At 36.4% G+C, this 14,317-nt stretch overlaps 1 protein-coding gene across 1 annotated transcript; it reads right to left on the reverse strand.

Moving 5' to 3' along the window:
• Positions 1-1,027: 1,027 nt before the first annotated feature.
• LOC110883536 lies at positions 1,028-1,543 on the reverse strand. The gene has a single exon (XM_022131259.1). The coding sequence runs from the start codon at positions 1,541-1,543 to the stop codon at positions 1,028-1,030; it is 516 nt and encodes a 171-aa protein (XP_021986951.1).
• Between the last annotated feature and the right edge of the window lie 12,774 nt (positions 1,544-14,317).

Raw genomic sequence — 14,317 nt, forward strand, 5'->3', positions numbered from 1 at the left:
CATACGTTGTTAATTGTCAATTGACACTTGTTACAATACAGAGAGAAATGAAATGTCAAGATTGATATCTTTTTTTGACCATTTTTTTCTTAAGTTTCGAGATTAACACATCCTGCTCAAATGTTCTAGACTTATAGGCTTTTTCATATATTTATCACTAGTCTAAGTACCCGTGTGTTACACGGGTGGACCAACAATAATTAATATTAGTCAACACCATCTAAGTAAACATCTTAATTAAATAAACGTTGAACTACGAACATCTTTATTAACATTACACGTAATTGAAAACAAACAAAGAAGACAAAGTTCACAATTTGTTAAACACTTCCTTATAAACGACATTTGATGTTTTATCGGTAGGTTTGCCGTCCTTGTCTAATATAAGCAATTTGACTCCGTCTCTGGATTTTACCCTTGATAAAGCCACATACAACTGACCATGCGTAAAAACAGGTTGTCTCAAGTACAGACCAACCCTTGATAGCGACTGCCCTTGACTTTTATTGATAGTCATCGCAAAACACACAGCTATCGGAAATTGCCTCCTTTGAAACGCAAAAGGAATCTTTTTGTCTGAAGGTATCAAATTAAGTCTCGGTATGTAGGTGCGAGTGCCAATATTTCCTCCAGATATCATTTCTGCTTCTATGACACGGTTGTATAATCTTTTTATCTGTAACCTCGTACCGTTGCATAAGGGGGTACGGGGCACCTTCGGGATGCTTGATCGGGGAGGGGTTTCGCCGGATCGGGGGGTGCCGCCATTGATGCGGTGGGTGAAATCGGGGAAGAGAGAGGAGGGAGGGTAGGTGGCGGCTCACCGATGAGAGGGGAGGAGAGAGAGAGGAGAGAGGAGAGAGGGGACCAATCACAGCATTTCTTTTTTTTTTTTTTTTTTTTTAAAAAAAAACCAATTCACCTAATAGGGGAGTGGCGCCATCAAATGGGGGTGTTAGGGGAGTTTAAGAGGGGAGTTGACGTGGCACACGGGGATTGGTTTGGCGTAAGAGAGTGCACTCACCTATTAGGTGTGCACCCCCTTCACCCTAAACCATTGTTGGCCAATATTACGTAATAGCATTACTGGCACACCAACTTTGAGTACTAACCTGTGATTAGGCAAACCTGATAGTTTAAGACCATTCAACACATCTAGTGAGTATAGTTTTAGCTGTGTTGAATTAGGATTCTCAGTCTGACAAAGACTATCGGAGCTTAGATACTCTCTTTCTTCGCCTGGGAATAACGCTAACAACCTATCATTTATCTCATGCACAACCTCGTTCTTAAGCGCAAGTATAGCCCTCTCTCTAAAGTAGTTATGGTTGTTGTAGTTATCTAAAATTGAAGGGTACACGAAATCAATTAAAGATGAAATGGGATCAGATGTGTCCTTAATTAGAAGATCCGGTGGTATTTCAATTGATGCTTCCCCGTCATTAGAACAACCAACATTTCCCTCACCCAAATCCAAAAGCCACTTGGCAAAATTATTGATATCTTCAATATCAGATGTAGAGCGTCCAATGGTTAATCTCATGTTTTTTGTTAGCCTTAGCAACTTGCATTTACTCCACAAATAATGTATAACTTAAAATTCTTGAAATAATCATTTGAAAGAAATAAACGTTCAAGTAAGGAAATCCATCTCTCTACCCGTGGGTACGTAATGTATCAAACGAAGTTAGATTCAAGCTAACTTTAAAATATTAAGCTAAAAATAAGGTAAGGCATCTAAAGTTTGTTCTTTTGCGATGGATGCTTCGTGAAGTGGTTCAGTTCAAGGTTTAAGTGTTAACCGGTTTTCGAGAGGTATTCGTGATCGGGTTTTTGCGAGCAAGCAGGTTCGGTTCTGAAAAGTTGTTCAGAAATCAATGACGGACGGGAGCAGACCACCACCGGTTGTGGTTAAGGATCAGAGTACCACAACTTTACAATGTCCAATGTTAACCGAAACAAATTACAACATCTGGGCGATTCGTATCAAGGCATTATTCAAGGTTCATGGAACACAGCAAGCTTTAGAACCAGGCGAAAAGGAGGTAGATGCCAAAAAGGATGACATGGCAGTTGCACTTCTACTTCAAGCAATATCCGAAGAGCTCGTGTTTCAAGTAGCTCAGTTTTAGACTGCAAAGGAAATTTGGGAAGCGTTGAAGACACGGTATGTTGGGGTTGAACGGGATCGAGAGGCAAAGCTTGAGCAACTGGAAAATGAGTTTGAATCCTTGAAGATGAAAGAAACAGAGACAGTTGATTCTTTCGCGGGCAGAATAAGTCAGTTGGTTACCAAGGCAGCCAGTTTGGGAACCACCTATGAAAACAGAAAACTTACCAGAAAATTGTTAGGTTCCGTTCCAGGGAAGTATGTTCCAATTGTAGCTTCAATTGAACAATTTGCAGATTTGAAGACTATGACGTTTCAGGAAGCAGTCGGTAGACTGAAGACGTTCGAAGACAGGATTAAGGGTATCGAGTCTTTAGCAGAAAATCAAGGTAATCTAATGTTTGCCAATGGTGAGTCATCCTTGAAATCCAAATCCTATGAAAATACGCGAGGGCGTGGGCGAGGCGGTTCAAGTTACCGAGGTAGACGTCAAGACTGGGATGATGAGGACCAAGATGGAAGTCAAAGCCGAAACGGTCAAGATCATGGGTCAAAACAAACGGGTCAAAGAAGAACCAATGATCGTCAAAGGGGAAGGAAAGATAGATCACAGGTTCAGTGTTACCGTTGTGATAAATTTGGTCACTTCGCGTCAGGATGTCCGGATCGTATGAAGAAACAAGATGAAGCTAACTTAGCTAAAAACGATGATTTTGATCCATCATTATTCATGATGAGATGTGATCAAGAGACGGTTTTTCTAAATGAAGAATGGGTGAATCCAAAGCGTTTCGAGACTGAGCCAATGGAGAAAGACACTTGGTATCTCGACAACGGAGCATCGAATCACATGACGGGTAATCGAGCTTATTTCTTTGAACTTAATGAACGTGTCACGGGAAAGGTGAAGTTTGGAGATGGATCTTGTATTGACATACGGGGAAAGGGATCTGTATTACTTGAAGGGAAAACGGGGGAGAAGCGCCTGTTAACCGATGTTTACTGCATACCGAGTTTGCAAAGCAATATCATAAGTCTTGGTCAAGCAACGGAAGGTGGATGCGACATTCACATGAAACGTGATTTGCTAACCATTCATGATGATACAGGAAAGCTTATGATGAAGGTGACAAGGACCAAGAACCGTTTGTACAAGATCAACCTCAAGATAGCAAGTCCCGGTACACAAGATAACATGACTGGAATAAAGAATTTTGCGGGTAGGGATCTACAAAGGGGTGAACTGAAAGATGATACGGCAAGTACGAGTCAGAATCTTCTCAAAGATCCAAGTTTAATGAACAAACCCAAAATTCAAAGTCCAAAGAAAAATGTTCAAGAATTCAAAGAAAAGGTTAAGCAAGAGATTCAAACCCAAGGAGGTACATTTAATGATCCAAGAAAGCTAGTGTTTGCTCAAGATCGCAGCCGAGTCAATGGTGGTGCGAGTTCTTATGATCAAAGGACGAGTCATGGAAAAAGGACTAGTCGAGTACAAGGTCGCAAGAATGTTCGAGCTAGGAAGGAGGCGAAAAACACAGCTAGAGATCAAGATGAGTTCTATGAGAATCAAGACAAAGAAGATATGTTGGAGCCTACTTATTTCGAGTCGGAAATTAAGGGGGTGATTGTTGGCGGTAATTCCCGACTCATCACAAGTAGGTGATGTGAAAGGGTGACAAAGGAGTTCAAGTCACAAGTCGGTGAACTTGAGGGATCAATGTTGACAAGTTGGTCATAATTGGTTAAGTTTCCTAATTACATTATAATTATATTTGGTAATGTCTTGGTCACCAAGTTAGGGTTATATGGTAATGTCTTGGTCACCAAGTTAGGGGTAGCCTATATAAACCAAGGTAGGGTAGACATTATTAAGGGTCAAGAGAAGATAAACCGAGTTATGGTTTATGAGTTATTGTAATCAAGTTTTTGGAGTTATATTTTCTTGGTTATAATAAAAGTTCTTGGAGAGTTATTCCATTCGTTCTTGTTCTTGTGTTTGATTATTCGATTGGGACTTGAATATTTTTATCATTCAACAAATAAATAGAAGCATTGTTCCTGTCTTGATGCATAACAATTATCAATTAGTTACTTCAAGCTCTATATCCTCTTACATGTTTGTTAAGCTAGAGATAAAGAGCATAACCATTTTAACTAAATTAACAACATATAGTTTGAAAGGGTTAATATTAGCAATTAACATCCTAAGTATATAAACATAAACCTTGTCGACCTTCATATCTTCAAGTCATCCGAGTATCTACAATTTAAGATACTAAACCAAAGTAGCAAAGTCCAATCTTTCTCCACATAGAAACATATAATGGGCATGTTTTGGTGTATGAGTTGTAATATAGAAAGTATAAATAAAAAATTGCTAAAACAGAAACTTGTAAATATGAGTGATTCAAATGGGTTAAAAGTCACCCTAAGTCTCTAATTAATAAAAAGCAAGATAATTGTCAGTTCATCAAGCTTCTCCTTTGATCAACAGAAATAAATGATGATGCTAAAAATATAGCTTGATGGCAACCAAACCTACAATGGAGTGTGACCAAGTGAGTCTCGTAGATGCCTAACGCTTGGAAAGTTGATGTTCTAGATGCAGGTTGTCACACCCCAACCGATGGCGGAATCATCGGGGCGCGGCACTGAGCGAAACGGATTGTCCAGAAGTTTCCACAACAACTATCATTACAAATTCAGTTAAGTGATACGTCCCATACCGTATCCCAAATAAATAAACAAGTTATCATAGAATACAACCAAACAAATATCACTGTTTCGACAACTCAGATTTAATTTATTACAGGCCAATTGTTTATCTGCTTCTAGACCCCTATTCTGTTGACTCCCCTGGCTGTAGTGCCAGTGGACAAGATCTACAGACAACTATGGCCCAGGAGCTTGTTCAGGGCCGAGAACTATTTGTTGGGGGCCTCTAGAAACTTATTCAAGCCTCGCTTTCCTAGCAAGCTAACACCTTAAACACCTGTCACATACGTTAAAATAAAGTCAATACATATAATGTAAAGGTGAGCACACAAGTTTGATAATAGCATATAGAGTTCGAATAGTTTACACATAACCAGGCACGTACACAGAGGAAAACGATGCATGTTAATTATCGACATGGAACCATCGATACCAACGATTGCGGGTTGACTGTCCGAGACAGTTCGCAATACATGATTACCACCGTAATCCATGCAAGTAATTGTCCTTAGCAACCCCCGTGTGAACGGGTGCTGAGTCCAAACTATAGTACTATGTTGCTAAAGCAGGTAGATAGCACTCCACGTGTAAACATAATAAACAGCAATCATTTAGTCAACTAGCACATGCGGTTAAGTTAGCGTTCAAATAGTTTGTGTCCAAATGTGATTTGATAGATAACGTATGTAACACCCAAAAGTGCTAAAAGCAAAAAGGGATCGAGTATACTCACAGTGATTTGATTATGGATTGAAGGGAGCGCTGAGAGTAGGTTAGCCTGAATAGTTCGATAGTATAACGATGAGTAACGCGGAAATGCAAACAACAGACAATAGTTCGATTGGGCCGGTCGATCGGACGACTGGTTCGATCGGACGGGCTGTTCGTTCGGCTTGAAAGTCCGTTTGAACAATCCCATCCGATCGGCCGGTAGGCTCAATCGGTTGGTCCTTTCGAGTGGATTGTTTCTTCCTTTAGGGAAAGATGTGTTTGTGTATGATGGTTTGAACTTTTGAAGTTTTTGCAGCATTATCAGGACACATTGAGGTGTCCTTACCTTTCAAGTCGGTCGATCGAACGGTCTGTTCGATCGGTCAGACCAACCGATCGGTTAGTCACTCAAATGGTCCCTTGGTAAGGTGTCACTCGATCGGGGGGGCATGCTCGATCGGGTGGCACTCCAATGCTTTGAAAATGGTTAAGTGTTGAAGTATAGTATCTCATGATCCGAAGAGTAATGTTACAAATCGAGTGGTAGGTTCGACCGAACATCACTTCGTCAATACTACACTTCATGAAGTTGTGGGTCCATGTGTTAGCCGATCGGCTGACCCGGTCGATCGGCTGGGAAGTCCGCTCGGTTGGGTTGTCCGTTCGAACAGTTTAGCCGTTCGGCCAGCACTCCTGACCTGGTTAGCCTATCCTCTAACACTTGGCTGTTTTTGGTTAACTTGATGTGATTTTGAGGTAGTTTGATAACGAGTTGAACCACCGAACTTAAGTCCTTACTTGGTTCACTGGTTCGGACAGGAATCACCCAAGTCCGGCCAGTGAACTGTTCGGAACTTTAGTTTAACGTTTAACCCGAAATCGGTGAACCTCGTAGGTAGAACCCGAATCTTGAACCATGTGTTTGTTTAGGTTGATCTTAGAGTTGGTTCAAGTCCCCTTTTCACCGGTTTTAGAGTGTTTGAGTGTAAAAGAGTTGAAAGATGGTTGAAAAATCCGTCTTTCAATCTTTTCCACCGTGAAATGTTAAGATCCTTGGTAGATTTTAGGTTGTTTATGTGGAAATCGGTTAGATCTAAGCTAATCATGGTGGAATGATGCCAAAACTTGATGTTCTTGAAGAACACCATGATGACATCACTCAAGAACACCTAGATCTTGGTGATTTCACGGTTAAAATCCAAGTTTTGAAAGATATAAAGGTGTAGAATCATTAAGTGAACAAGATCGTACAAGAATTAGAGCGAAAACTTACCGATTCGGAGAGAAATCTGAGAAATAGTGAAGAATAGGAGCTGGCCGGTCAGAACTTTCCAAAAGTGAAAATGAAGACAAGGACAGCCCTATTTATAGGCTTCCAAAAGAGGAAAGGTGTAACCGATCGGCCAGGGTTGCCCTGACCGAATGGGCTGGCCGATCGAACAGGACTGTTCGATCGGTTGGCCTGTTCGCCAGGTTGCCCTGTTCGATTGGCACAACCTTCTGAGTGTTTCGCGACGATTTTGGTATTTCTATTTCGATGAACGATGATTTGGGTATGATAGAGTTTCTAATCAAATTACTTTTAATCCCAACTACTATATCTAACATATAAGCATCCTTACTTCCATTTCGGGTTCGATTTTGATTGAGTTCGATTATTCTTCGAGTTTCGATTTAATTGGATTGATTCACCACACATAACGACGTAAAGATAAACATGCACAAGTAACACGTAAGGCGCACACACACACGTATAAAAGTACCAAATTCGCGTATTCGAGTTCGATGACTGCTTCGATTATCTTGCTTGTTGATTGATTAACTTTATTGCATTGTTACTTCCTATTATTCAAGGTCGATTATCGATTCGCATTCGCTTAACATTCGATTCATTTTGATTATTAAAAACTTACTCCACATAATACAAAATTAAATTAATTTAATTCCAATAACAGTCAACATTTGACTTTGACTTTGACCTTAGGAAAACACGGGGTGTTACACAGGTACTTTCAAATGATTCAATAACTGCATAAACAAATAAGAATATAAAGACTTCATCTGTTGGCATCATTTCTTTAACCCACTCACATTCATCCATTTTCCAAACAATGCACAAGCTCCTTCACTCTTTATCTTTATACCAATAACGATTTGACATATTAATTGAATTGAAACTGACCCTTCCACACTGATGTTAGTAAGCATTAATCCAGTAGCTAAAGATAGATATTTCAAGCAATCATAAGATTTACAGAATTAATGAAAGAAAATGAAAAAATAAGAAGTTATAAAGGCTCGAAAAATTTTCAAAAATTATTGGAAAAGAGGGATTTCATAAGAAAGATTAAGCATAAACAACAGTTAACAAAAAAATCCATCGACCTTTTACCAATGTTTAATCGCAATATAACAAATCCTAAAAACAAACCAGAACAAAAAAAAGCCAATGGAAAAATAAAACAATGGGTAATCTTACAAAAATAAAAATGATCCACAACAAAAGTAACAAACCCTAACAGTTTGTCGGAATGTTATAAAGCAAGAATTAATTCATTTCTTGATAATAAGGGTATGATTTGTCTCTGATTATGAACTCAATAATGTCTACTCCTCTGATTGCAAAACAGAGCGATTGAATATTCGAAAATTTGGGTTCTGACAGATTTACAAACCTGATTAAATAACTGTTAAAATCGAATTAATGGTAGCGTTTGAATCTTGGATAGATTGAACAGGTAGAACTTAGGATTTTAAAGGCATGGATTGAACGGCAGATTGATGCGATTGAAGTTAGGGTTGTGAGGCGTTATAGACATGTACGGAAACTGTATTCCAAATAAAAGCGTGAATCTGAAAAGGGACCATACACTGACATGAACAAAACCTAAAAATCAAGAAACTAAAATTTTTTTGCCCTAATTTGTGCATACCTTGTCAAGGTTTGAAGAGATATAATGGAAATTGATCATCTCATTAGACATCCCCCCCCCCCCCCCAAAAAAAAAAAAACAAAACAAAAATCGTCTCAAATCGGAACGACCAAACAAATCGCACAAATCAAAAAAATATGAACTTACAAAGAAACAAATGAATGAGGAAGTGGCGTGATCTTGCAGGCAATCCTTCGCTAAACCTAACATCAACAACAACGCCGATCCTCATCAGTGGTCTTTCCGTCGTGAGATGTTTTAGCCGACGGCTGAGATGGATGGTTGAGGAAGTAGCCGGTAGGGTTAGGGTGAAAGTGTGAGTGTGTGGTGGATCAAACGGCGTGAGTGAACGGAGAGCGGTGCTTCTTGACTGTATTATTTTGTATAATAGAAGCAAAAGATGCAGCAGATGGAATGGGATAGTGATTAGGGTTAGGTAGATGAAGGATTGAACACACAAGAAAGAGAAAAAGATAGACGATGGAAAGAGGCAGGATATGAAACTGAAATTAGGGTTTAAAGGAAGCTGGTGAAAAAACACGTACAATACATGGCCGCTCAAATGAATATTCATATATACAATCAGATGACACGTGGCAATAAAGTTTTTAAGAATAGGACAAATGGCATAAGTTTGTTTTGTTTTATTATAAGGTATAGATACTGTGACCATGACAATTTATATTTATAGTATATTTAAAGTTTCAATATGATTTAAATAAATAGTCCATACAACTTTTTTTAATTCAACCAGTTTCAAATTGTTCAACTCAATTGGTGAAACTAGAAGAGCTAGAGCTACGATCAGGTGGAGGTTGGGGGTTTGACTCTAGTTGAACACGTATTTACAACATATGGGCTCGAAACGACTTGTTGGGCTTTGGCCAAACCCCTATTAGGCCTGGTAAATCAACACCGTTCAAAAAGAAAGTCAAACAAGATCAATAACTGAATCTTAAGATTTAAACCAAGATCCCATATTTATAAGGACCGTTTCAACACATTTTTACCAAACAAAAAACGAAAGGAAGAATCATAAATTTATAAGACATAATCTCAACATCTATGTAATACATACCATGACCACTAGAAATTTCCTCAACCATCTTACTTGAATTGTCAATTGTGTTAGGTGGTAAAACTTCCTGAACCAATTTCATAATATTTCTAGATCAACTTGTAAATTGTCTTAGGCCTCCGAGTCACTAGCCACTAGTACTATTTTAACCAATTTGGACCGTCCAAAAAGTTACACGTCAAAAGTTACATTTCATTTTATTATTATTATTATTATTATTATTATTATTATTATTATTATTATTATTATTATTATTATTATTATTATTACTATTATTATTATTATTAATTTCTAGATTTTTAAGAATATATACTACACAACTACACTACACTGTACAAGATTTACACAACATTTTTATTGAGAAGTACATTAGTACACTTCTTATCAGTATGTTCCCTTAAGAACTGTTATAAAAAATATGAATATTAGTAAAAAAACATTGTCACCTTAATCTGTCTTTAAATTTATTTCTTTTACACTTTATTTTCTTCAACTAAAAGATATTTATTTTTATATTTATATCATTGTGGGAGAGTTTATTGAGGAACACTAAAAAAGATGAGGGAACGGGGAACACTCTTAAAATTTAACTTAACATGTTAAAAATAAATTTTGTTTAAATTTTTTTTCGATGTTTTTACTTATAAATAATGTAGAAGCAATTTTAATAAAAAAATCAAAACTAAAAATATACAAAAATGTTTAAAAAACGGTTAAAAAAAGACTAATTTTTTTTACAAAAATGAATTTTATTGGAATAGTTTCTACCCATTTTTATAAGAAAAATCGTTAAAAAATATAAAAAAATTATTTTTAACATGTTAAATTAATTTTATAAGATATTTTTATTGTTTTTTGAACATTTTATTTCTATTTTTAGCTTTTGAATTTTTTTAAATGCTTCTACATGTATTTATAAGGAAAAACGCCAAAAAAACTTTTAAAAAAGATTGATTTTAAACATGTTAAGTTGAATTTTTAAAAGTGTTTCTCAATTCCTTACTTTTTTTTAGTATCCCCTAATGTATCACTAAATAATTAAATATATATCTTTCTCTAGTGCATACAAAACTTTTGGTCCTAAGATTGACTTTTATATTCCGTGTAGTCACGAGTTTTCCACTTTATAAGCTCACAGCTTATATCTTATATTTTGTTATGTCTTGTTTGTTATGGGAATGTGCCAATTTAACCCGTTATTTTAGTAATCTAATCAAGTTTTGAGCCCACATATCAATTTTCTATCCACTAAAGTGCCAAATTGTTACATTTCAAAAACCATTCAAAAGATTTCAATTTTCAATACATACAAACATAAGGTTTATATGTCGGCGGGAATAGTAATGATAGGTGGTTGGCTGGCCCTTTTTTTTTAAAAAAAAAATTTGTTATTTATAGGTTCTGTCAAATTACGATTTTATCCACTATTTAAAATTACGAACTTGCCCCCAGTTAGAAATTAAATTTATGCTTTGCCCCCATCTTAAATTTACGATTTTGCCTTGGTAAAAAAATTATAGTTTTGCACATAGCTACAATCCTGCCAAATTACAATTTGGTACCCAGTTTAAAATTACAATTTCGCCCCCAGTTCAAATAAAATTTTTGTTTTGCTCCCAGCTAAAATTACGATTTTGCCCTCAGTAAAAATATTACGATTTTGCCCCCAATTCAAAATAAAAAAATGATTTTGCCCTCAGTTCAAAATATTATTTTACCTCCATTTTAAAATTACGATTTTACCCAAGCTAAAAATTGCAATGTTGCCATAGTTTTGGGCAAAACTATGGTAGTGTTTTATTTTACTTGGTTGACTCAATTTAGTTTTTATTCGTGCCAAACAGCTGCCTAGCACTCGCTAATTGGTCCTGACAAATTATTGTTTTGCCCCCAACTCTAAATTACACGCTTGCCATCGTTTTCGCTATTTTTTTAATCATAACTATGATAGTGTTTTTCTTTATTTGGTTAACTCGAGTAGGGTTCGCACGGAAAGTGTGTTTTTCCTAGAAAGTCTAGGAAGCGATCTGGTCCATCCGATTTGTGTGTTTAAGGGTTGAGATTAAATCAATGGCAATCTTGTAATATTTGAGTTTAATTAATTGATTGTTTTAAATGAGTAGGGGCAATTTTGTCGATGGCTGTGTTTTAAATCAATTAGATAACCGCCCAGTTCCTAAATTCAAGCGATTTTCCCTCTCTCTCTCTCTCTCTCCAAACCCATCTTGGAAACCCCAATCCCTACCAAAAATAACTACAATCATGGAATAAGATAACTTTAGAAACGATGGAGAGCACCGGGTCAAATTAAAACACTTCTCCAATCTCCACCATCTCCGAGTTCATCATCACCATTCAAATATTGTTCTTATCATCTCTGTTTTCTTGACGATGTGTTTTAACAGCAAGCAAATTAATACAGTTGTGTTTTAGCAGCAAGCAGATTCATACAGTTGTGGTTTAGCATCCAGATTCATACAGATGTGTTTTAACAGCAGACAGATTCATACAGTTGTGTTTTAGCATTCAGATTTATACAGATGTGTTTTAACAGCAAACAGATTCATACAGTTGTGTTTTAAGAGCAAGCAGATTCATACATATGTGTTTTAACTGCAAGCAGATTCATACTGTTGTGTTTTAGCATTCAGATTCATACAGATGTGTTTTAACAGCAAACAGATTCATACAGTTGTGTTTTAACAGCAAGCAGATTCATACAGATGTGTTTTAACAGCAATCAGATTCATACTGTTGTGTTTTAGCATCCAGATGTGTTTTAACAGCAAGTAGATTCATACAGCTGTGTTTTAGCATTCAGATTCATACAGTTGTGTTTTAACAGCAATCAGATTCATACAGTTGTGTTTTAACATTCAGATTCATACAGTTGTGTTTTAATAGCAATCAGATTCATACCCTGTGTTTTACCATCTTTATATTGTGGGATCTATAAAAAAATTGACTTTAGCCCTGTAAACTGTTAAAACACAGCACCAAGAACATGCTGATAAAATCCAGTAATCTTCTGAACAATGGAATATGCGATGTAATGTGACATGGAATTTTAGTTAATGAACACATTGACTTCCAGATTTGAATTCGAAAATAATAAAAATTCCGAAAATCGTGGAATTTTAGTTAATGAAGATACATTCCAAAAATAAAATTAAAATGTGAAATTACATGATAGCCCTTCTACTTAAAATCCCTCAATGACACATGTCCAATTCTTATTCCTTCATAGACTTTCTAGGAAAAATATACTTTCCACCCAACTCCTACTCTGGCTAACTCGATGCATCTTTTTTTATATCGTGTTATAAGTAGCATGTATAACTAACCGAAATAAATGCGTACATGTTATTAAACTAAGAAATATTTGGTTTAGCGCCCCCAACGCGGGCGGCGCATAACTCCTACTCTGGCTAACTCGATGCATCTTTCAAAGATTATGTTAAGAACTGCAAGAACCGTATAAATATATAATATACTTGTAAATGGTGTTTTGAATCTGATACACAAGATGATATCATTGTAGTTATATGGTGAGCTCTACAACCAAAGAGTTAAAAATCCAAATCTTTTATTCTAAAAAAAATCTAGAAATTGTTATAAAAACAGAAACTGGTAAACTTTATCTCCTACTATTTTGCTCATCTCCAATGCACTAATATACAAGTGAATTATATAATTCTTCTAGTTTGACTAGAGGTGCACAAACCGGTTAATCGGTTAATTTCATTAACCGATTATACCGGTTAATTTGACTTTTTGACTTTAACCGGTTGTTAATAACCATTATTTTTTTTTGAATTCTTCAGTTAACTGCTCTACCGTCAGTTCTTATACTAAATATTTATAACAGGTTACGTGAAAGTGTAAAATACAATATTGCTTAACGTACAAGCGTACGCTGTGAAATTGTACGTGTTGTAAAATTGAAAACCCTAATCACGCATTTTGAAAGACCATAAACACGCATGTTATATTTATATAATGAAGCATCTTATAATTATGTAATGAAGCATATTACGGTTTTCAGCATGCATGATTACGTCTTTTCACATGCGTGATTATGGTTTTTTAATATGCGTGATTAGGGTTTTGAGTTTTACAATGTGCGTAATTTCACAGCGTACGTTCGTACGTTGAGGAATATTATATGTTAACTAGCCTCTAAACCTACGATTAAAGATAACCACTAACCGGTTATTCCTCGAGCGGTTATTAACCAGTTATGGTTAATTATGTGCACCTCTAAGTTTGACACCAATATAAATATAAGGAAAAATTACAGTTTTCGTCCTTTATGTTTATAGGTAGTTGCAATGAATGACCTTTACCTTTAATAATTACAGCCACAGTCCTTTGTTTGGAAAACTCACTACACCTTAGGTCCTTTAATACTAACTTGGTTAAAATTTTGAGTTAAGTCTGACCAATCAAGGGTAAATTAGTCATTTTACCAACAAAATTAACAAAAAATAAAAAACCTAGTTATCTCAAACTCTTCTTTTACATCATTTCCCTACCCTTTTCTTCTTTCACCATCACCGCCACCACCATAACCATCAACACCACCAAATCTGTTGCCACCACAACCACCGCCAAATCCGCCGCCACCAACACCAGATCCATCACACCACAACCTCCATCTAGTTCGTGACTTAACCACCACACTTCATCTAGCTCGTACTCGAATATTCAACCAAATCCCCAAATCAAAACACCACCATCAAGCATCGCTTTGATTCTTAACGACCA

This window comes from Helianthus annuus, chromosome 10, assembly GCF_002127325.2.
Source record: "Helianthus annuus cultivar XRQ/B chromosome 10, HanXRQr2.0-SUNRISE, whole genome shotgun sequence".
In the NCBI taxonomy this organism is placed as follows: Eukaryota; Viridiplantae; Streptophyta; class Magnoliopsida; order Asterales; family Asteraceae; genus Helianthus; species Helianthus annuus.